We start from the raw sequence: 24,481 nt of genomic DNA, 5'->3' as shown, positions 1-24,481 counted from the left end.
CCAGGGACCCCCACCCACCACAGACAAGCAGTGGGCCACATAAGGTGGAGAGCTTGACTCCCCATCCCGCCTCTGTGTCTCCAACACCAGGGGCACTGGTGCCCTGGAGGGAGGGCAAGGAACAACTCCTCTGCCTCTCCTCCCTTCCAAGCCGTTCTGCCTGCTGCTCTAGAATATTCTACAGGGAAAAGAAGAATCCTGCTTTGAAGATTCAGGTTTTAAGCTGGACTGCACTAAGTTGTAATAACTGAAAGGAACTGAATAATGGAATTGGACCAAGACGTACATTAATGGAACTACACATCCAGCACAAAGAGGGAATCGTTGGAGGCAGTCATTGGAGAAAAAGTAAACTATGTATGTATATATAGATATATATATGGGATATCTATATATATATATCCCAACTAACAAAGAACTCTTTAATAAACTAGTGCCAGTAGTTAGAAATTTTTTTGTTAAGGATTAAAGATTTGGCAGAGAAAATGGAAGGTCTTTTTGTATATCTTTGGCTATGGTATCATTTTCTCATTTTTTTCTTTAATGATTAAATTCATAGGAATTCTGAAAGGGATACAATGTGTTTGCTTAATACTTTCCTTTTAAAAGTTTTCAAGTGGCATTGATTTCACGTTAACAAAAGAAGTGAGACTGGACTGGGAGAGAAGGGAAGCGGGTTGTCCCAGTCAGGTGCCCGGGACAGTGGACTGTGCGAGTTGGGAGGACCAGTCAGAGGAGAGTGTTGTTATAAAAGAACAGCTGCCCAGGAGCTTGACGCTGTTGGGTAGTTTCTGTGAGTAAAATACTTCCGCAGTAGCAGTGAAGAATAACGGGAGTGGATGGTGTTGGAAATTGGTGATCTTGAGAAGGAGTGTAAGAATCAGGAGAGAGATGACTCAGTAGGATCCAGAAAGGAAAGGTGGCCAGAGTGCGAGGGGAAGGCATTGGCGGCAGTGATGGTGGTACCATTTATAGGACACTTTCCCTGCATTATCTCATTTCACTCTCAGCATAAGTGCAATACCTCCTCTCTTCTTCCTCCTTTTCTTTCGCTTCTCCTCTCCCTTTCCTTCTCATTCTTTTCCTTCATCACTAGCATTTTTTGAGCATACATGTCACATACCCTTCTAAACAAAACAATTTGTAAGATCAAATGATCCCTAACACCCAGAGATCCTAGGCCAGGAAGCGGTCAGTCAGAGTGTAAGAAAGACAGGTGATGATGTCGCAATTCTGTTCTAGTTGAGGTGCTGATTGGACTTCTAATATGAAATACTTTTTTTGGAACTAAACCAAGCACTCAATTCAAAAGAGAGAGAGAGAGAAGGAGGAAGAGCAGACAGAGGGATGGTTTATGAGAAGAAGGATGGTTACTTAAACGCTTGTCTAGTTTTTCCTATGTGTCGGGTACCATTTCAAAAGCCTTATAAACGTTAATTCATTGAATTCTCATAGCGGCTTTATGTGATAGGTACTATTGTAATTATCCTCATTTTATAGGAAACTGAGGTGCATATAGTTTAAGGAACTTGCTCAAGGTCACACAGCCGGTAAGTGGCAGAGCTGAGATTTGCACCCAGATCTCAGATTCAGTTTCTACACTCTTAACACCACCTCAGCTGCCATGTGTGTTCCCTGAAAGAACATCATGAAGATGAAAAGACAGATAGTTGAGAGATGCTAGAGTTGCCATCATGTCTGTGAATCTTCAGTGATACAGTGAGCAACGTGATGCTTTATGCACATTGCTGTCATCAAAGTAATTTAGGATATTTCATCCATTTCAAAATTTTTGAATAAAAGATGCTGCATGCATTTATTTCTGAGAATGGATACAATATGCCATCATCAAACTAGTTTTCGCTGAATAATCTGTTCCTGAACAGAATGAATCAATAACCTGGACTTATTTCCAATTTATGAGATGAATATTTAAACACCGCTATGTATTTCTGGTCATGTCGTTTTCAAGGATGTGGGTTCCGTCCAACTTAAATATACTTTCCCAGAACTGTGGGGCTCGTAGATCCATCTTCGCAAGCTGGTGTTATAAACAGTGCCTCTTCAGAGTAGCGTCCCAAAGAACAAGCACCACACAGATTAGCTGCAAGTGCAGTTCCCTCCTCTCCCACCTCCAGTATTTGCATCCCCTCCTGGGTCAAGCATCTCCCTCAGTGTTTCTCTCTTAAGTCCAAAGGGCTAAAACTGCTAGAACATGACATTCCTCCCTCTCTTGGGTTGAAGTTGGGAAACGATACGTGCTACCCAAACCCTTAGTTGTTTCCGAAAAAGACCCTCTGCAGCTGCTGCTCCATGATCCCAAGCCTCAGTATGGCAGCTGAAAACCGGAGCCCAGAGAGATGCCTCCTTTGCCAGGGATTGGAGCCTGGAGCAATAACTTGCTAAGATCCTGGAAACTGGGAGAGATGCAGCCTCCCTGGGCTGCCAGGTTCCTGATGACTTTGCCTCACTCCTCACCAGAAGACAGAGGGCTTTGCCTGCAGAACGTCTCTGCTAAACCAGGGGCGGCACAGCTAAGCTCAGCCTCCTGGGCTGTTCCTCTCCTGGGGCAGGACCCTGCCCAGTCTGCCTAGGACACCCTTGCCCTCCTTGATCCCCAGAGCCAAAAGCTCGTGCTAACCATGACAAGTTTTTAGCCTCACTTCTATGGCCATTTTCTCCCTGGAGACCTTTCTGTTCCCACGCAGAAATGCCTAGTTCCTCTGCAGCCACCCTACAGTTGGAACTGAGGCTTGGCTCAGCCACAGCTCTCTGCTCTCTGACATTATGAGCCCTGCGGAAGTGTTAACAGGATGATGATGACACTGGTGATGAGGGTTGATATTCACTGAGTGTTTATTTTTTTTGTGCACATAATCAGCACTCAGTGAAGGGCCCTACAATCCACAAGATAAATATACAAGTTTTAAATGTACCTCATATCCTCCACATTTTGGGGGGGGGGGTAAGTACTATTATCTCCATTTTACAGACTTTGACACTGAGTCTGATCGTGATGAAGTAACTTGGCCAAGGCCATCCAGACAATAAGGGTCAGCTCTTTGAGGCTCAAGTTAAGAGTCTCAAGTGTCACCTTCAGGCTTGGATTAATGACCCTAAAAGTAACCACAACATGCCTGCATACAGTCACTGTCTGATAAAAATGCTGGTAGATGACAATTCATTTCAAGGGATGAGTGGCTTTTGCAAGCTTCCTTCCTGTCTGCATTTCTTCCTTCCTTTCTACTTTCCAGTCATCCTGCCTCCATTCGATTAACCTTTATATAGCCTGCCATGTGCCAGCCACTAGGAACAAGACCCAGGCCAGGCTTGGCAAAGCTTAAGTCCGGGAGCCTAAGCCCGCCGTGAAAGCAGGTTTCCACGAGAAGCTCTCACCTCTCGTAGAAGGGGAGAGAGGGTGCTGTGTCCCCATACAATGCACTCCGCTCTATCCTTGCATGCAGGAGGTGCTGCCATGTGCCATCCAGGCATGAAATTACAGGTACCTGAACTCCTATTGCCCCATAGTCAGTGAAACGCTCACTCAACAGTTCTGATGAGGGTTCATGTTTTCTTCCCAATAAGATCACTTTTTTGAGGGAGAAGCAAGAAATTTATGTTTTGAACTTAATAGCTATTTGATCTTAATTTCTCTGTCCCTTAGTTTCTTTATTTTATTAAAAAAAGAAAGAAGGGAAAGGTGGGCTAGCAATCCCTGCCCTGTTTACCTGGCGGAGATGTCACAGGGCCATAAAGTTATAACGTAGGCAGAAAAGGAACAAATGTTATGTAAATGTGAGGGCTTTTGTATATTCTTAATATGGAATTTAAAGCTCTGAGTGATGCCCCACCTCTCTCCACCCTCCTCAGGTGCCCACGTCCATGCTCCCCGTGCTCCAGTCCTCACTGTAGAGCTCTGCTCCAAAGGCCCTCAGCTCATCTGCCTCCTTGCCTTTGCTTTTGCCCTTCCATGGCCCCTCATTGTCTGTTGACTCTCTTCCTGCTCAAATCCTAGCTCCTTTATTCTAAAATAGCACCCTTCTCCTCATTCGCACCATTAAATTCTGCATATCTCTCACAAACCCACACTCAGCACATAACCAGAGCTAGTCACCGTCTACATCTCAGGCTGCTCTGCCTCGATATGCCTTGCATACCGTTCAGTAACAAGCTTGTTGACTCAAATTCTGCTTCCCTTCTCTATGCCCTTCCCTGCCTGCCCCCAGTCCCTGCACCCGGGGCATCACCTGGCACAGAGCAGGTACCTGAGGCATGCATCCTGGGGAGCTGGCAAACTCAGTGGACAAGTCCCGTAGGTCCAGGAGAATGAAGCTTTTCCCTTCAGTTAAGTCAAATGTCACAGGGAAGGTATGAAGTTTGGCTGTACCTTGTTGGGTGAGGTCAGAGCCCAGGAAGAGAGCGACATCTCCCAAAGTGCAAACTGTGAACCAGTGGGGTTACCAGATGATTTAAGGTGACACACAGGTGAACATTTTTTTCAAATTTAGTGATTACATAATCTGTTATGTATTAAATAGAAATATAATTAGCACATCAAACCTGGGTTTTCATAATTATTTTTTAATAAAAGCTCTGATATTTGAATAAAAATGAGTTGATTTAAAGAAAAACATTGCATAAGTAATAAATAATGGTACGGGATATGGCCAAATGACGTGATGGCAGTGCTCCAAGCTTGGGAAGCATCCAGAAGGGGAAAACACAACCGGGGAGTGTAGAGGTGGAGATGGGGGTGAAAACGTCCTTGCTGCAGGTCAGATCTACTGGTAGAGACTCAGGAATCAACAGAATTATTTACAAAGCTTTGTTACTATGCAAAAACCTTTGTTTGAAAAGGAGCACGCAACTGGGATGTTTTCTCATCATTATTTTTCTTCATTGGAATGAAGAAAATGAACGCCAACTCACACATCAACATTTGCAGCCTTGGGCACCAAGTTTCATAATGGCCATGAGGTTTTACACCCTTTCCCAGGACTGTCAGAAACAGAGGACCCAAATATGAGAATATGGGTTTGCTTTTCCTTTTTTTCTGCAAAGCACAACACTTTACAAAAAGAAAAACACTTCAAAAGCAATCCTTTTCTTGCATACATTTCAGGGCTCCATTCGAGATCCACATTTATCTTCCTTATCCAATTACGTGATCAAAGCAGAAGTGTTTGGCCTACTTTAGGGGTTTAAAGACTTCCGGGGAAAAACTAAGAACACTTAAAACTACCTTTATTATGCCACACGTCTTCGTGTAAGAGAATTGGAATCTACTCCCCTACCCCCCCCTTAACTAGTCTCTAGACACAAAAACTCAGGTCGGAGAGTTAACGTGCTCAAATCATCCGAGCCACGAAAGATTCAGTTACATCTCGGCAAAATCCAATCTAATCTCAAGCCAGTCTGTCTAGTGTACTTTTCACTCTCTGTGTACTGCTACAAAGTCCCTTCCAGAACCCACTGCGAAACTCTTGATTTTTCCTCATTAAAGACCTCATTTTAAAATAAAAACTGCAAAAAAGAAAATCTGAAACGTTACTTCCTTAGTCTCCCCAAAGCTACTGGTTCTGGGACATCTGTTCATTTTAATGCTGCAATATGGAGTTCATATTTCCTAAAATAGGACACACCTTGTCCTTCATTTAATATGAAGGGATTTGAGGCCCTGGTTAAAAAAAAAAAAAAAAAAGTGGCAAATGAGATGCCCTCCAAAATATTTAAATGACCAGATTGCCTATTGGTGGATTGATTTTTCCCTCTGGAAATAAATTTGTTGGCCGCCACCAGAATTGGGGTGTAAAAGATGACCCCGGGCAGCTGCTGCCATTTGTTTCGGTGGGAAAATGAGAGTTTTGTCTCTCCCCGGGGGTTAATACTGTGATGCTCTGAACGTCTTCTGGGCTGTTTCTGAAGGGTTACACTAGAGAGGAGGAATACTTTGTGGTTTATGACAAGATCACAGCAGAATATTTTGTGCACGCTGTGATTTGTATCGCCCATTTGTGCACAGGCCATAAAAGTGCACTTTTTATCAGGAACATTTGTGAATATATAACAGCGCTGAAGACATATGGCCACTAAATAATTCACAGTTATCTATCTCCTCAGCAGATTCCTTATACACCTACCATGTTTTAATGCCTAGTTTGCTCAGAAACAATATTCTTTACGACCCTTCCAAGATAAAAATGTTTACTGACTGGCAGCAATATATGGATACCATGGGGCTGGGCTGTAAGGAAGGGGAAAGATTTCTGCTTCCTCCACCTCTTTCTGTCCTCATCTGTCCCCCCGAACTCTTCCAACCAGCACCTAACCTTGTAGGAAAAGGTGCCCTTCCCAAAAGTGGGTACTGAATTCTGACTTCTGGTATTTGGGCCATAAGATGGCAGCCACTGACTAACCTTTACCCTCTTCTCTTTTCAGTTCTATATCCATTTACAGTCCCAAGGAGAATCCGAATGCATTTGATGCTGCAGCATTCTTCCAGTCGGTGGGGAATTTCCTGGGGATCTTCGCTGGCTCATTTGCAATGGGGTCTGCATATGCTGTGGTCACAGCACTGATATCCTTTGTGTGTGTGCAGAAAGCTGGGGACTGCTAAGAGCAGTCAATGTCCCTGGAATGCTTCTCAGGATGGACAACCTTCAGGTCAAGAAATGGCTAGATAGCCTAGTTCAAGTGTGACACAGCACCACTGGGGCCATCTTAGTTCTGAGTCACCCTCAAGGCATAGATTGGTAGCAATGGCAGAGGGCCCCAGGTTCTTTTCCTGTCCAAGGCCAGTTCTAGCACTACTGATGCTATCTGATCCTAAGATATCAATAGTCTAAAAAAATTACCTCCTAGGAAAATAGGTGGAGGGGGGCATCAGGATTGGTTGTATTAGAGTCAAGAGGAAGAACCAAAGATCCAAGGTCAAGAACAACACAGGGTTGACTGGAAGTGATAAACTGGGTAGTCTTTTCCTCCTTTTCAAGCTTGTGTCAATAACTAGCTCACAGGGTTGGCCAAGCCAAAGATGACTGTGAGTTTACACAAGAATCCATAAATATTTTATGGAAGGAGGTCTGCAAGCAGTGCAGAAATGACATGTTTGCCATATCTGGGCAATTGTGTCATCTTGTTTCCTCTTTTGCAGTAGAGGGGTTGGAGGATGGATAGAATTCCTCAAGAATTTGAGCCAGGTAATGAAGCTGGTCTGGTGGGCTGTTCACTCACAGCAGTTGGATGGGGAAAAAGTAGGTCAGAGTTGAGGAGGAAAGCCAGAAGGCTAATGTCAAGAGTGAGGGATTTATGGAAACCACAGAGAAGAGGCAGAGCAAAGGATCGAGGACCAAAGACCTTGGGGGAAAAGAGAAGGAGTAAGGGTGCAAATGGGGTCAGGGCCCTGGCAAAGAAGGCAAAATGTTGGAATGTTTTTCCGTGGGGACTGGCCCAAAGATTCACTGAGCAGCCGCTAAAAGGCTAGGTTCTACTAAAGGTTTCTAAGACAAATCAGAAGATGAATAAAACATGCATCCTGCCTTCACTTAGTGCAAGCTTGGAAAGACAAGCTCTACAATAAGAGTTGAATAGAATGTGAGCACCAAAGCCACAGCCAACTTATTAAGACTCTAAAAATTCAAATGAGGATGAGTCCATTGTGTCTGGAACAGTCCAGTCAACTCTTGGCCAACTTCGTGCTTTTGGAAAACAATTTGAAAAGCAATATTTACGTGCAGAGAGGGACTTGGGTTTGGCCAGAAAGACAGATAGGATGTAGGCAAAGGCTATGCAATGAGTGATTCAGCAGAAGACCAGCATTCATGGAGGTGCGGGGGTGGGGCTGATGTGGTACATGGCAGGTGTGCCTGAGAGGACCAGAGAGCTCGGGCTGGTGAGCAATGGAAGATGAGGTGACTCAGGTGGGTTGGAGTCAGCTTGAGGAGTATCTTGGAGTGTTATTCAGAGGAGTCTGAGCTTCTTTCTATAGTCTACAATTAGCTACTGAAGGTTTCTGTTCAGGAGAATAACACATTGAAAATCCTGTTCGTAAAGACATAAAATGAGGAACTGGTACATAGGAAGACTGGCAAGAGGGCTAGAGTCAAGGGAAACTGAGCTGATGAGCTGTGAGGGGATATCAGGCAGGAGACCAATGCTTAGAAGAATCTCTAGGACTTAATGATTGGTTGGTTATGAGAGATCAAGAAGAGGAGAGAATCAAAGGCCACTCCCCAGTTCTGTCCTGGAAACCCTGGAGAATGTCAATCCAGCGACAAAAATAAAGTCAATCAGAAAAGATGGGGCTGATTTCTCACAAAGTATGATTAATAATCTACCCAGTACTTATAATATGTCAGGGCTCCTGCTGTTTGTTTTGCATACTACCCCTCATTCACCTCACAATGATCACATCACACAGACACTATTTTTATTGGATGCTGAAGCTTAGAAAGCGTAAGTTATTACCCAAGGCCACGCAGTTCGTAAGAAGCAGAGCCAAGATTCAAATCCAGGGAGTGAAACCAAGAAACAGACCACACTCTTGGGTGTGAATCCCTATTGCCTCTTACTTATTGAGTGGTATTATGATGGTGGTCTGTGTTCTTTAGAGTAGGGTAAGGGCAATGATGATAGCAACGTTTAGTGAATGTCTAACATGTTCCAGGGCCTTTATATATATCTCCCCCTGTGAATCAACCCTATAAGAAAAATTATTATTATCCTCACTTTACACGTGAGGGGAGGAAACTGAGGCTCAGGGAGGTTAAGTAGCTCACTCTGGGTCACGGATCAGTAATAATGAACACAGTAATAAAAATATCATCTGAAATTTATTGAGAACTTTACCATGTGCCAGCTGTCGTCTATAGTGTTTTGTGTGGACTATCTCAGATGGCTTTTATGAGAACCCTGGGAGGGAGACACTGTTCTTATCCCAGTTTTACAGCTGAGAAACTGACACATGAAGTTTACACAACTTGTCTAAGACCACACAGCTGGAACATTTCAGGGCCAGGCTTTAAACCCAGGATTTTTGGCTTCAGAACCTGCACTAGATGGAAGAGCTGAAATGGAAACTCCTCTCTGCCTGATGTGAAGGGAAATGATGGACACAGGAGTAAGCATGTTGATAAGGGAAGGGCTAATTCCTGGAGATTGGAAACCTGACATGAGATTGGATCAGATCTGGGAGAAAGCGGAGAGATGGAAGAGAAGAGGGCTCAGTCCCAGGGGCAGGACGGCTCATACAGTGCCTGATGGCCTTGGTTCTCAGACTGTGAAGGAGACAGACACACAGTCATTCCCTCCATCGTAATAACCTCCATACCTTGTTCGTGATGAGGCAAAGGCTCCTTAGGGTAGAGGCCCTTGGGCTCTAGACAAGCTTGGGCTCGACTGAACTACTTTCTGGAGTTTGACAGAAAAGAATGCCCTATGCTTCTTGATATTCCATTACTCAAATTGACCTGAGCCTTTCCTGCGACAAACTAGTGGAGGGAATTCAGGGGAAGATACCCCGCTAGAAACAAAGCCTGCCTCCGAGTGATAAGAGGGGATGCTGAAAAGGGTCAAAGGGCAGCCCATGTTTTCTTCCAGATAAAGAATTGCTTCCAGATCCTTACTGAATCCATTTCCAGGAAAGATGTTTTACAAAACAAATTAATTTAAATCACACTGGTAAAAAACTTACATCTCCCTTATTGCATACCAGGCCCCCTGCTGCGTGCTTAACACATAGTAACTGGTTTATGCACCTAAGAGGCAGGGTGCATTATTATCCCCAATTTCAGACAGGAAACCAAAGCACAGAGTGGTCAAGGGACATGTCCAAGCTGATACAGTGAATGTAAACCCAGATGGAGTTGGCTTCCAGAGACCATACTCCCAACCATGACATTATTCTGCCTCTTCCTGGCATTTGGCCTTCTAAGACTTTTTTTTTTGAGGAGGAGGAGGATTATCCCTGAGCTAACTACTGCCAATCCTCCTCTTTTTGCTGAGGAAACCTTGCCCTGAGCTAACATCTGTGCCCATCTTCCTCTACTTTATATGTGGGATGCCTACCACAGCATGGCGTGCCAAGCAGTGCCATGTCCGCACCCGGGATCTGAACTGACGAACCCCGGGCCGCTGAGAAGTGGAACATGTGCACTTAACTGCGGCGCCACCGGGCCAGTCCCTGGCTTTCTAAGACTTTACAAAACATTTTTAATATGCTTCATCTCATTTTACTCTCCACGCTTGTGTGGGTAGGTATTATTCTCATTGTCAGTTCACATAGGATGGAAATGAGGCCAAGAGAGGTTAACGTATTGCTCAGAAATCACACAGCCAGTGACTGGTAAAGCCAAGATTTGGCCCTGGATCTTCTGCCACAGGGGTCATGCTTTTTGCTTCCCTGCCCTGCTGCTAACTGTCTCTTAATATGGAATCTTTAGATTTTTTTCTAGAAGCATAAAAATGCAACATACCGTCTCCTTCCTGTGGATTCAGTTGCAATGTAACCCTTTCCCATCGTTCACACACTCCTAACCATCTCCCCCTCACCCGTTCTCTGCGTGACTTGCATCACTATGCCTTTGTTCTATTTGCAACTCATAGGCTATTGACCAAGTGTCATCCCAGCCAAAATGAGCCATTGCCTGCCAAAGGGTTTCCTGTCTGACCTAGAAATAATACACCGTCTCCTCCATCCTACTTATTCTAAGAGGGCATGAGCCACTCCCCTATCACTGAACGTTAAGTGTTCCTCCTGACCCATTTCCACCCCCAAGAGAGAAGAGTCTTCAAGGTGGCCTCTCCACAGACTAGCACTCCCCAAGGAACAGTGGCCTCCCTCGGTGCTGACACACTTGCAGCATCTCACCCCGCCACTCTCTGGGGCTTTGTCTCCTCAGATCTGCTGCAGTCTCCTGAGAGGCCCACCCCAATGGCCAAGGCCAAATTCAAGAGGCTTTGTACCCTCAGCTGGCTGACACCTTTTTTGTCTGAACACAGGTTTGCATTTGTCCCGGAGTATTCTGCCCCCAGTGAAGCAGGGAAGTCCTGCTGGCCTTCGGTGTCGTCCTGGGGAGCGGGACATCCTCCCAGTCAAGTCTGAAAATCAGTTCTCTGATTCTAAAACTATCACAACCAGATTAGTTTTTCTCAGCTGAGAGGGAGATTTAGCTATAAAAGCAGTTGTCGTTTCCCTTAACACGTCTTTGTCACTTGACCAAATTTACCAAACTGTGCGAGTTCCCCATGCTGGAAACAGGCCTGTTCTTCCTCCTGTCTTGGAGTGCCTTCCTGTCCGCCGAGGCTGCCGGCCTAACAGGTCAGTGCTCCATTCTGCACAGCAAACTGGGGGTGTGAATACGTGTGTGTGCCCCCAGATGTACCCCTCCACCATCCAGCGGGAGCTGAAATGGAGTCTCTCTTATATAGGTTTGAGTCAGAATCAGCCTCTCCTGGGTACCCTGGGGAGAAAAAAATAATAATTCATCCATCTGTACGCAACAGCTTAATGGAAAGTCTCCAAAATGCCATTTCCTCTTCTCTCCATGCTGGGCAAGATGGGGTGTTGAAATCCACAAGTAACTGATTTGTAGAAGTGATGAATGACTTTACAAATGGAAGTCTCTTCTCAGGATGTGAAGGGACACACAACTGATTTGCAGAAGAGGGTAGTGGCTTCCCTTTGGGTGTTAACAGCAAGTACCCATGTAATCAGCCTCTCTAGAGTGTGTGCCTCTCCACAAACGCCAGTGTTTAAAGTCTTCGCATTCGCTCTACGGCAAGCCCGCGAACAAAGAGCTCATGTAGCGGCTCTACGGTTTAATATCTTTTACCGTCGAAATTCTATCTACAGAATCCTCTGAGGTGGAACAGTTGATAGAGACAGGGGCCGTCCCTAAGGTCCCAAGGGCCTGTGATCTGGATTCGGCAATGAGAGTGCCTTTCTGCAGCAGTGAGGTCTGTGCTGGGATAGCTGCCACGATTGGGTGCCTATCCGTGTACAAGAATCGCTGTGGCTCCAGGCAAAACGTCAAAGCTATTTCTGTCCTTTGGACTAGTTACCTGCTTCGCCCAGGTTTCAGTCCTAGACTCCTTGCTGCTCACTACATCTTAACCGGCATTCAAGTGGCGAGAAAGCCCCCTGAAGTTAATTAGTAACAAGGTATGCCTCCCTCGGCATTGACATTTTGATAAGTGGTACTTTAAGTCTAAATAATAATAAAAGGTGACATATACTGAAGGGGTAGCATAAGCCAGATGCTAGCCAGCTGCCTTTCATGGATGTTCTTATTAATTTACAAAAAGACTCGAAGTTAGAGACTATATGCCCAGTTTGCTCAGGCAACAGCAAGTGGAGCTGGGATTGAAAACTGGGAGGTCTGATTCCAGAGCCTGGGCTCTTGGGCACCAAGCTTTGTTGCCTTGAGTAAAACTGCGTCTGTGGAGCATCAGGCAGGCCCCAAGAGGAGGAAGATATTTGGGGCCCCAGGAGCCTGCCTGGTCCACTTGCTCCTAGGCGGGTGTTGACTCTCCTGTGAAAGCCATGGCAAACCTTTTCTGTCATGACAGCCTGTTGCTCTGGGCAGCTGACCCAAATTACTGCTGAGCCAGGGGACCAAGCTTTCCCCACAGGCTTTGGAGGTGTCTGTTGCTGATACAGAAAGCCAGCCTGCCAGGTTTTATGACACTATAATGAAGACTACGTTACCAGAGTCCACCCTCCCGGGTCCTCGTATCCAAATCGTTCCAGCACAACATCCACTGTGTCTGTGCCTTACCCTGTTATTCGAGAGGCTGCTGAAGAGCTTATGCATTCCAGAGAAAAGGAATGCTAGTACCCTTAAAGGAAATAACAGAGGTAAACAATTTACATCAGTCTTTCGAAAAATTCTGGTTTCCTCTCCTCCACATTCTATGCCTTTTCAGCACATAACATGTTATAAAATTGTGTAAGTAATGCTGATAATAAGCCTACCTATTTGACCTTCTGGAAAGGTAAAGAAGTATCTTAACTCATCTGATGTTTTTATTCTACTGTTGAACTTTCTAATAAACACACACACAAACACACACACACACACCACCCCCAATGCCTGAGAATTGTTCATTTCTGTATGTGAAAATTGTCTATTACCTGGTCCATTTCAGCTAGATCTTGTTTTATTAACTACTTTAAAGGTTGTGGTCCATGTATAAACTGCAAATTCACCTTGCTCTTTTGCCACCCTTTTCAACCTGATATCCTCGTCGGATGCCACACAGACCATCTCTAAGGAGCCAGCATTGTGAGATGAGTGAAAGCAGGTGTTGGCCTCAGTAGCAGAAAGACCCAATGTCCATGGCTGCACCCTGGGACACACTCACCCCAGAGCAGTACTCCAGATTAACCAACGTGCCTGATAGGCATTTGGTACAAATCAGACTCTAGGTGTGAGCGTTTTCTACTGCCAAAGACAAGCCTACTTCATCCAAATCACTTATGTGTTTGTTTGTTTGTTTGTTTATTATTTAATCCTCACCTATTTCCAAATTGGATTTGAGACAACTCACAACATGAGCCATGCATATCATGGGGCCATTTAGTTGAGGGTAAACACTCAAGTGCTTTGGGATAGAGTTTTTTGCAAAATTAGGCAGCTGTTCATTCCTGCGGTTTGGCAATAAATATAGCTTTGAGCTTTCTGGCAGCCAAAGCCTAAAGGGAAACATGATGAGTTATATAGGAATAATGCAGCATCATAAAAGAAAGTCATACTTATTTATAAAAATGGGCAAACCTTTTTCTAGTACTAAAATTTTAGGGGAATATATCACATGCTTCTTTATATAAGAGTCTTTGATACCGTAATAGACAACGTCTTTAATCATAGGTTCAGGGAAGGTGGAGGTCCATTCTTCATGGAGGCGTTTCTCATATCAACCTTCAATACAGTCTGAGGGTGTGGTATCAAATTATAATTTTCTAAGGGTATTTCATGTAATAATAAAATTCTTCTAGTTCTAATCCACAAGTAAACTAATAGAATGCAAAGTGGAAATCTAGAAAAGCTTTTAAAAAGTGCTTAACAAATGGATATGTGGCAATGGACGTGGTGAACCAAATAGAATGAGCTGTTAAACAGTATCTGAGGAACTGTAGAGGGAAGCCCTGATCCTGGGGCCTTATGTGGGTTCACGAACAACACGTCATGTAGGTCCCGGGAATGGCGTTTACTTGCTATGGGTTCTCAGCAGAATTCCCTCAGCTGTGACATTCCAAAGTGGGTGCCCAAGGATGTCCACCAAGTGAGCGGGCCTCTAGGCCTGCCACCCCCCACTTTATCACTTTTATTAGTTCCATGAGTTGGGTTTTCACATAAGATTTCAGTTGAAAAAAAGGATTTCTGTTGCTTTAAACAAAGTACATCTTTTAAAAATGTTTTTCGTTTTTTTCTTCCCACCAAAGTAATACATATACGTTGTAGAAAATGTAGATTCACAGGAAATAAAATTAGAATGATCTGTATTCTTACTGCCTATTAATAACTATTGTTAATATTTGTCTTAGTCCATCTAATTATATGCATAGACATACACAAATATATACATTCATACATATATGTAACTATACCTTTTAAATTTTTAAGTAACTTACTCTTTTCATTGAACAATTTATAGTGAATGTTTTTTATGAAATTATTCTTTTATATTATTTTTTTAATGCCTAGTACTATATCATATCAACTTTCCATAATTTATTCTACCGACTTTTCGACAGTTTATAGTTCTCAATATTATTAATATGATAGCAGTGGTAATCGTTATAGATCGATATGTGGATTTCTATTTATATAACCGCCTAAAAATAAAATGCTGGTTAAAGGGAAGGCTAAAATTTCAATGGCTTGGAAAAGTTCATCCAAATTATCCTCCAGAAAATGTATATCCCTTTCTACTTTTCCAACGATGTGGGAGAGAATGTGCTCACTCACATCTTCACCACCCTGCCTCTCATTCATCCCTGCTAATTTGATAATCCAGCTCCATTTCATTCTGATTTACATTTATTATATTTTTACTGAGGAAAGCATTTAATTACATGTCACTGGCAATTTGTGTTTCTCCTTTGCCGAACTCCCTGTTTATGCCCTTTGTCCTTTTTTCCTACTGAGATGCTTATCTTTGTCCCGTTGAATTTTAGGAGCTCTTTATCTATTAAGAACATTAACATTTTGACGGTCATGTAGGCTATAAATATTGTCCAACTTATGGTTTTATCTATGAAATATGTTCCACTTTGTTTAGGGAAGGGAAAAGTTTGGTAGACATTTTCAAGTTTTACATGGTTAATTTTATCTCCTCCTTAGAAAGCGCAAGATTTTATTGGAATATGTCTAGAAGGCCCAAGTGTTTATTAATGAATGTATACTTTCTTTTAATAGTTGTCTTGTTTTATTTTTGCATTGGAATCCAACTTGAATTTGTTTTGATATGTGGTGTGGGGTAGAGTGGGGATTTGATTTTCTTCCTAGATGGTTGTCCACTCATTCTAACACCCTTCACCTTTAACCTACTATGAATTTCTAATATAATGTCAATGCGTATTGGTGCATATATGTGTATGTGTGTTCTGGGCTCTCTGTTGTTCCACTGAGCTTTCGGTCTTCACTGTTTTCATCATTTTAGCTTCATGGTTGATTTTAATATGTAGTAGGCCAATCCCTCACTCGCCTTCCCCATTTTCAAGAGCTTCTTTGCTATACTCACATATTTATTATTCTGGATAGACTTGAAAATAACTTCGGTAGGTTTCAAACAGAAAATAACTTTGGGATTATGATTGAGGTTGCATTAATTTTTTAGATTAGTTTGAGGAGAAGTGGTGTTTTCACGATGTTGAGTCCTCCCACACAGGAATACGTTATGTCTCTCCATTTATTCGAGTTATCTTTTATGGCCCTTAGTAAATTTTTATAGTTGTCTTCACATTAGACCTACAAATTTCTTGTTAAGTACTTTTTAAGCTATTTTATATTTGGTGGTATTATAATGAATGAAAACGTCTTCCGTTATAGTGTTTAACTGGCTGTTGTTTGTATGTGTGCATCTAGTCTTCACTACGCTATTTGATTTAGTCTGTATAGTTTTGAAATATAAAACTAGAGCTGATGTGTAGAAATAGCAGTGACGGGCAGAAGTTATGTCAGACTGACGGCTCCATCAGGGCTATATCAGCACCAGCAGGGTGGCTGAAGCATCCTAGAAACTCAATAAATATTTTTTTGATAAATAGAATGAATGATTTTAGCTCAACAAAAGGAAAACCTCCAAAAATCTTAATAACAGATTGCTATATAAGGTAGTGAATGCTCTGTGCCTAATAATATGCCTGTGAATTCTATACATCCGTTGGTTAGATATTCTTAAGCAGATCCACACATCAACCAAAGAATATATCATAAATTTTATTAATCTGAAACTCCATTTCCCCAACTATTCAGTTAAAATAGAAACATGTAGACCTGAGGAGACAAAAGCCCAGTCAGGATTCGTATGGTGGACAGATGTTGGTTTGGGCACTTTCACTGGTGATGGCATCATGTTACTTAGGGAACTGCTCCTTCTCCGTCAGATACTGTCTTGTTAATCAAGGTGTCCCACCCTCCCCCACCAAAGAAAATAGGGACATCCAAACTAGGTCAACCAGACACTCTTTCCCTGGGTTGTGACCTTTTAGGAGGGAAACAGAAGGATGTTTAACTGTTGGCACTTGTTCTTTCCCAAAGCACAGCCCTGTTGAGACCTTCTATTTATTCCTGCCACAGATCCCTGGAGCTGCCTTTGTGCCTCCTTTCTGAGAGCTATCACTCTTCCCTCCAATAAATTTCTTTCTGATTACAATAGCCAGAATCAGTTTTTATTGCCTGCAAACAAAGAAACCTAAATAGTACAAGGGAAGAAATAATCCACAAAGTATTTCAACAAAAGAAGCTGCATAACTTGGTGACAGATGAGAAGGGAAGAGAGACCCAAAGTCAGCACAGCCTCTAGGCTAGGATACTTGGGACCACCTCATGCCAGGTGCATACTCATAGACAAACAAAAAGAATCAAGCTTTCAAAGACAGTTTGCACAGTGTTCATTATCCTTTTCAATTCAGCTTCTTATAAGATTCATCATGAACACTTCAGTGTGTGTGGGGGGGGTACTCATTACTGCATCTTCTGCTTTCACATTCAGTTCTTACTAATTTGATGATGATCATTCGATTTATTTTGATCATCTTTTACTTCAAGGGCCACATTTGCAGCCGCTTCATCTCAGTCTCTTGGAAATTGCACCTGCAAATGTTCAATAGTCACATGGAGGAACTTAGTTTTATGGAAATAAGTGGCTTTTAGACATGCAAATGAAGGTTGGCATTTCCATTACCCAGAAGTCTGATTCTCTGCTATTGGAAATATACAAGTGCAGTTTGAGAAAACTTTTATTTGGGAAGACTGGGCGGAATGTCAATTGCAAGTGAGAGGAAGCCTTTCCAGAGGATGAGAGAGTGTAGATGGAAATGGACTTCAGAGCGCCCTCACAAGCTGCAAGAACATAGAAAGAAGACAATGTGTACGGATGTGTCTGCCCTACTTACAACATCAGCCACTGAGGGGTATGTCTACGGTTTCTGGCTCCCGCTAACTTGCTGAGGGATTGGAATAAGTCGTCCTATTGCTTGGTATCTCAATTTGTTACTGCTAAGATAAAAAGATTTTATTATTTTGTAGTGGAAGGACATTGTACACGTACAGAATATGGCTTTTGAGTAAATATATGACCCTGAGATATTCTGTCTGTGAGGTACCTGCTACACATGCATACCTAATTTATGATCAGGGAGAATTTGCTTTATGCAGAGACCTATTTTCTAAAAGTCATTAGGTTACTGAGCCATTATTTTAAATTGAATACTGAAAATAATTCAGCAGTATTATTTATAGCATAATCTCTAATGGAATTGAATCCTGTCATAGAAGCTGCTTTTCCGTTTATAAAGATAACCAAAAAGCACAGCTGGACAGGTTGTTTGAAAATTCATTTTTATAATCTTTTTCCCAGCTGAGACTTTGGGGGTCAGGTTTTTGCCGGAAGCAAACTTCCAGGGGCTGTCATTAAACACCCGAAGAGTAAGATTTCCAATGGCAACATTGACACCATGTCTAATGATTTCTCAGCTTCCAGGCGCTGCTGTAATAAAGGCAGCTTCCATTTTTAGATTCCTGGGGCATATTTTATGTCCATTGCAGGCGAAGGAGGGGAGGGAGGCCACTGGCATACCTCATGTTCTCAGACAAAATGTTAAACAGTGTAGCTCTCTAGTTACTCAGCTTAGAATGATTTCCATCTAAGAAAATAAACATGTAAAAATCTGAAAGAAAAAAAGTCCCAATTATCAAATAATGCTATTAGGCTTTGTAGTCTAATTCTAGAGAGTAGGAGACTCTGAAAAAGTTTTTAAACGTGGAAGGGTAAAAACAAGTCATGCTCTCCTGTTCACTAAGGAATTGACCAAGATGGCCAAAAGAAAGAAGAACTCGGCACACAGAAGCATCAAGCGCAACATTAACAGTTAGCTCATCTCAGTGCCATCCCCCAGGCTTGCTCTCCTGTTGGTCTCAGATGACAAGGGCCTAATTACATTGTCATGATAAGGACAAGCTGACACTTGGAAGCTCTGGTCCTGCTTATCTGTTAGGTCAGTTCTTCAAAAGCTTTTGTAGAGCAAGTAGACAGGAGAAGGGAACTTGGGAAAGTCTTTCATTTTTACAAGAGGCAAGGAGGAAAGGTTTCCAAATGAAAGGACTGTTACTGGACATGTTGAGACTTTGCTTGATATGAGTAAGTAAGTTGGCTCATTACTTCTCATCTCCATCATCTCTCAGCTTGGCAAAAATTGTCTGAAACTCTTAAGAAGTCTTTTAGCTCAGAGGTGAATGTGTTCCATTTGGCTTGCCACTGATGCATTGCATGCTTGGATGGGAATATATTTTTAGATCTCAGTAAATAAAACAAATCACCAGGAGGGGACTTAGTTGGGATTGTTTCTCAAAACAAATCTGGCCAGTTTCAGCTTCTAAGTACATCTCATTAGCTGACATCTCTTAGCTTAAAACTGCTCTTGCTTTCATACGGACAGGCCATGTGAATCCAACTTAATTAGCCAATAATGCACCAACAAATGAGGTGCATTGAGTGTTTTCCAAGCCAAAAATAAAATCCAGAGGCTCAAAATATTAGGCTGTAGTAATAGGCACCCACAATTCTCAGGAGGATTAGTTAACGAACAGAGTGCACCAAGTGCAAACACGCAACGATGGCATCCAGTAAACACAGGTGGAAAGTACAGCTCCTTGCATAATGACTCATTAACTCACACCTGCACTTTCTTGAACCAAATAACTCATCATTTCAATATTCAAACAACCTTTTGCATGTAACTTGAGTAGTGGACAAATTTATCCCTCCTTTCTTCACTGGAAATGTTTTCAGTCATTATTTAACATCTCCTCATGGTGCCAGAAGGCAGAGGGAAAAAACAGAAAGTTCTTTCTTTCTCAAGAACCCATATTCTGCCCAGGCATGTAGAAACTTGTCAGAAGACAGATGGCACAAACAGTTAACGTGTAGGTGAAGTTCTGAGAAAGAGGAGTTGAAGATAATTCCCAGCTTCCTATATCAACTGGACCAATGGTTCGTTTCACCAAAATGGGGAATCTAAGTGAATGAATACTTGTAGTAGGAAGGAGGCACAAACATTAGTTCACTCAAGGACTGTCTGGCTTCTGCACATTGTGGAACCTCCACGTGGAAAAGTATAGTGGGCAATTGGACATGGACATCTGGGGAGATGTTACTGATTAGAGATATGGGTGATACTGCTCTAAATGTGTTTGCCCACTCCAAGGAAATGAAAACTGCAAAGAGACAAGGGCGAGGCGGTCAGCCTGACTAGCACCAACATTTGAGGTGCAACACCAGTGATCTAAGCAAAACAGCATTTTTTTTTTCTTCTCCAGACCTCAAGTTCATTTACATAAATACCCACTACTACATTATGAAGGAGATTTTTGTTTTCAAGGGAAGTTTCTAAACCTTGCAACATAGATATGAAGCAACTCCTACACGCGTGCCTACACTGCGTTGTAGAAACCAGAAATACGATCATAGATCCGTCCGGTTTTCTGTATTGATGTGCTTAAATTCCACAGACTCATGAGGAATCTGCCAACTGTGGAGTTGCCAAATATGGTGAGCTAGACAGTAATTGTATTCTTTGGAATCTTGGAATCTTTCGTATTCCCTGAAGGAGTTTTCCATTTCGTTAAATCTTTGACTTCTCAGTTCCAGGTTCACGTTCAGCGGTGGCGGTAGGAAACCTGTCAGAAATGTCTGTCTTTACTAGATCAAAAATAAATAAAAGTGTGGCATGGAAAAATAACCTGTCAGCTTTAAAACCCCTCAGAATACTGTCTGAGAGCAAGACACATTTTTTTTCTTTCTCACTCTCTTTCTGTGTTCTGATGATATAATCAATATTTCCTGTCCAAAAATGCAATATTCACCAGTCTTAGAAACCCCTCAAGTCTACACTTAATGTCAAAGAGAATCATGCTCCATGTGACAGACATTTATTTTTCAGCATCTGTATCTGAAGGCTTCATCAACTTTTAATGAGAAAAGAACTACTGAATAATCTTATCAGAAGCAGAGACTGTAGGTGACAATAGGTTTGGATCAGAAAATTTAAATGTTGAAAGAAAATGGACCCTGCCACTCATAAATCCAGATAAACATCTATTTGTACGTGAGGATCAAAAACTAATTTCTCCTGCATTCTCTTTTCTAAGAAGATAAATATTTCCAGAAATAGAGAGTCGTTCCTTTGGCAAACCTGCATTTGAGCGCCTTATGTCTGCTGGGCACTTTTATGGGGTTGAGGGCAACACAAAGAGGGAGGTGGCAGACCCAGCCGTTGAGGAGCTGTAGGTCAAGAGGGAGATTCTGGGTAATCTAGTTGAAAGGAAGTCAACACCAACGTGAGGCTGTAATTCTTCACTCCTGTTTATGCAGACCTTGAAGCAAACGCGAACACTGAACCGTTCAGGTCACAGACACTTAAAACTGGAAGGTGCTTACAGGTCATCTGGAGCAGTGTTTGCCAGAGTTTTTTGATCTTTATTGGCAAAAAATAAAATAAAATAGATTTATCCTGCACCAACTGCACACAAGTGTAGTTTTTTGCCCACAAGGGTACTTACGTATGTTAGAATACACAAAAATTCTAACTAAATATTATGGAGTTCTTATGTTTTCTTCTACCCTCAGCGTGGTTTCTTGTATACCCCAATTTGAAGAGCACTAATGCAGATCATCTTCTTTAATTCATGGAGAAGAAAACTATAGACTGGGCAATGAATTTAATTTGTACAAATCATCCAGCTAGTTAATTTTCTGAACTATGACCGAGGGATCCCAGGTCTCCTGACTCCCAGGACAGGACATTTTTCCTTATATAATTTACAACCACACGTTGAACTTCGATCACGTAGGCACATGTTTGTACATACACATATACAATATTTAGTAGCACTAATGCTCTCTGAGAGGATCCAGAAGTGGGAATCAAGGAGAACGGTGTAAACCAAATCAAGGAGAACTCTGGTAACCGAAAAGAGTTAATTGTCCTCTGAAAATTGATCTCTCTGCAAAGAATTTGCTTGCCAGCAGAATCATTATTTTTCCCAAAGAATTATGGACCTCCTCGTGCTGTTTCCTAAGTTTCTTTGCTTGCCAATTAATTTGAATTTCACTGTGTACATCTTTGTGGTTTCTCAAACAGCTCTTTTAGCTAGTGTCATAAAGTGTTGGTTGTAGTTCTTGCTCAATATTGCATAAATGAGTCCCTGCTGCCAGCCCTGGGGGACCTTGCCCACCATTGAAATCTCACTGTGCGAACAGTGAAAGGCAATCTTGTATACACACATGAGTCAGAAACTCCTATTATTATTTTCTCTGGGCCACCTCTTGATTTCTTTCAGAGCTCCTTATTTATTTTAGGTCACAGATATTTTTGAGCAGGCTCCACTTTCTGCAGACCCAATGTACATACTTAGTTCCATTCATCATTGCAGCGGGACCCCATGAATACAACTTGAATTTAAGATCTTAGACATGTAACATAGTAGGTGCATTTAATGAGCACTTGTTTTTCCAGCAGAGACAGAAAAAGAATAATCAGATTTTACTTTTGTTGGGAAAGAAAATGAAGTAATATTTTGCCAGCAGACGATAGACATAGTAGATGTTTTGTACTTCTAATTTTTATGAATACTAGGACTAAGAAAACAAAGATAAGTACTTTCGTACTTGTAATAGTTAGTATCACCGTTTTAAGCATAGAGTGTATTGGTTGTTTCTTCTGTTAAGTTTTGTATTTAGAAAAGTTGTAACTAATGAATTCAATGTGTATTTATTCCCTAACCTCTAATGGATTAAAACCCAAAGCGTGCTGTAAAATGCATGCTTTTCATACATGCCCTGCAGTCTCCTGCCTCTCTCCTCGTGCTCACATTGAATTCCCAAACCCTGACTCTGCATCCCCAAATTCTTCTCATCTTTCAAGACACAAATGCCCCTATGTCCTTTAGGAAAACTTTCCCCTCCTCTCCCCCACCTTCCCCAGCCCGAAATCACTCCCCATCAGGATTCCTATTTTCTTGTCACCTTCTACCTGCTGTTATATGTCTTTGTGTACATGTTGTCTCTGTTAGGAAATAAAGCTGCTTGAGGTCTAGGACCGGATTTATTCATCCTGTGTTCCTCATCACCACAACTGGTGCTTTGTTTATTAAATGACCTCAGCCGATAAATAGCCTTTGAGTGGATGAATAGAAGATACCCAAGCTAACTTGCAGAAATCTGATACCTTAACTGTAATATTACTGAGTATTGTCTAAGTTTGGATTACTACCAGCAAGGAGCACATTTTCACCTCTTTTCCTTGATGCAAGAGTTAATGTGGAAGGGAAGGCAGCAATGATTAAAGGCGTAGAATATGCGAGACCCGTACTAGATGCTTCATGTTTCTTCCTCTAGAAAATTGTTAAATAAGAAATGTTGTTGTATTTTCCCATGGAATGAGCTTCTTTATTTCTTCTTTTCGTGCCTTCTTCCTTTCATTTACTTCTAGGAATTATAGCAAAATCTTAGATTTACTGACTTATTAGTATTAAGTTTATAAAGCATTTTAATATCCATCCTATTACTTTATACTCAGCACAGACCTGCGAGACAGGTGGGTGCTCTCCAAATGAGAAAACCGAGTCTCAGCAACATCACCCATTTTATATCTTCAGCCACTGCTGGAGAATGGCTGCCTGGGAAGGAGGGAGACCTGGCAGGCATGGACCACGCTATTATTTTACGACTTTTAATTTTACTGACCAAATCTTTTTTTTTTTTTTCATGTATTCTCTTTGGCTGTTTTTTTTTTCATTTTTCTTTATTAAGATTTTAATTCTTTCTCTGGATCCATTTTTATGTCTCGTGTCTAGTTTCTTGAGGCAAGTAGTCCATTTCTTTTCTTTTTCTTTTTTCTTTTTTATCATTTATTTTCCTTCCCCCCCCCCAATAGAATGCATGTAAGACTATAAACTTTCCTCAGAATAATCCTTTGGTTTTATCCCATTGGTTTTGATAAGGAATGTACTATACAACTATTGTTATTTATTTCTGCATAAGCTAAAATTTCAAATTTGATTTCCCCTTCAATTCCAATTTTATTTAGAAGAATACATTTAAGAATTCCTGATGGATACTTTTATGTATCTATCCTTTTTGTTAATTTCCAATATTATAACATTGCGATCAAAGGATATGATTTGTTTCCTTTCTTTTTCTGGAAGGGGAAAGAATTTATTGAACTATTTGATAGTGAAATATATCATCAATTTTATCTCATGTAAGTAATTTCTTTCACATTCTAGTATGGCTGTGATTAAAAATAAATAATTTAAAAATAAAGAAAAAATTTTTAAACTCCTCAAATGTCCTTGATAGATAATTGCCCCATGTAACTAAAATTACTTCATGGGATCTTCATGTTAATTCTGGAAAGTAACAAAAAGAAAAATGGAGAATAAAGCACGAAAATGTAATTTTAAGGCATTTTTTTATAGTTAGCAAAAGACATTATAAAGCCAAGAAAAAAAGGAAACAAAAATTGCATTGTTCTTTTAGAGCTGTCTTCTAATTGTCCCAAGATGCTAAAGAGGCAAGAATAAGGCAACAGTCTCTTTGTAGGAACATACAAGGTAAAGACCAAGCCATAGCAAGGATGAGTTGATACTGAGTACCAAAGTGTGGGTCAGAGACTTGCTTCTCAAAGCGTCATCCTGGGACCAGCGGCCTTGATATCCCCTGGTAGTATAATTGCAGAATCTTGGGCTCCACCTCA

The 24,481-nt window shown here is 41.7% G+C and overlaps 1 protein-coding gene across 2 annotated transcripts in view; it reads left to right on the top strand.

Moving 5' to 3' along the window:
* The window catches only part of SLC9A9 (solute carrier family 9 member A9), a 510,438-nt gene that overhangs the window by 228,340 nt on the left and 257,617 nt on the right, over positions 1-24,481 (top strand). For both annotated transcript variants that reach the window (XM_046685210.1, XM_046685217.1), the window contains exons 7-8: positions 6,439-6,577; positions 11,212-11,317. In XM_046685210.1, the coding sequence (XP_046541166.1) occupies positions 6,439-6,577; positions 11,212-11,317 (245 nt within the window). The remainder of the gene's footprint in view (positions 1-6,438; positions 6,578-11,211; positions 11,318-24,481) is intronic.

Source organism: Equus quagga, chromosome 1 (assembly GCF_021613505.1).
Source record: "Equus quagga isolate Etosha38 chromosome 1, UCLA_HA_Equagga_1.0, whole genome shotgun sequence".
NCBI classification, from domain to species: Eukaryota; Metazoa; Chordata; class Mammalia; order Perissodactyla; family Equidae; genus Equus; species Equus quagga.
The sequence above is the reverse complement of the archived record's forward strand: the minus strand, read 5'-3'. Positions and strand labels throughout refer to the sequence as shown.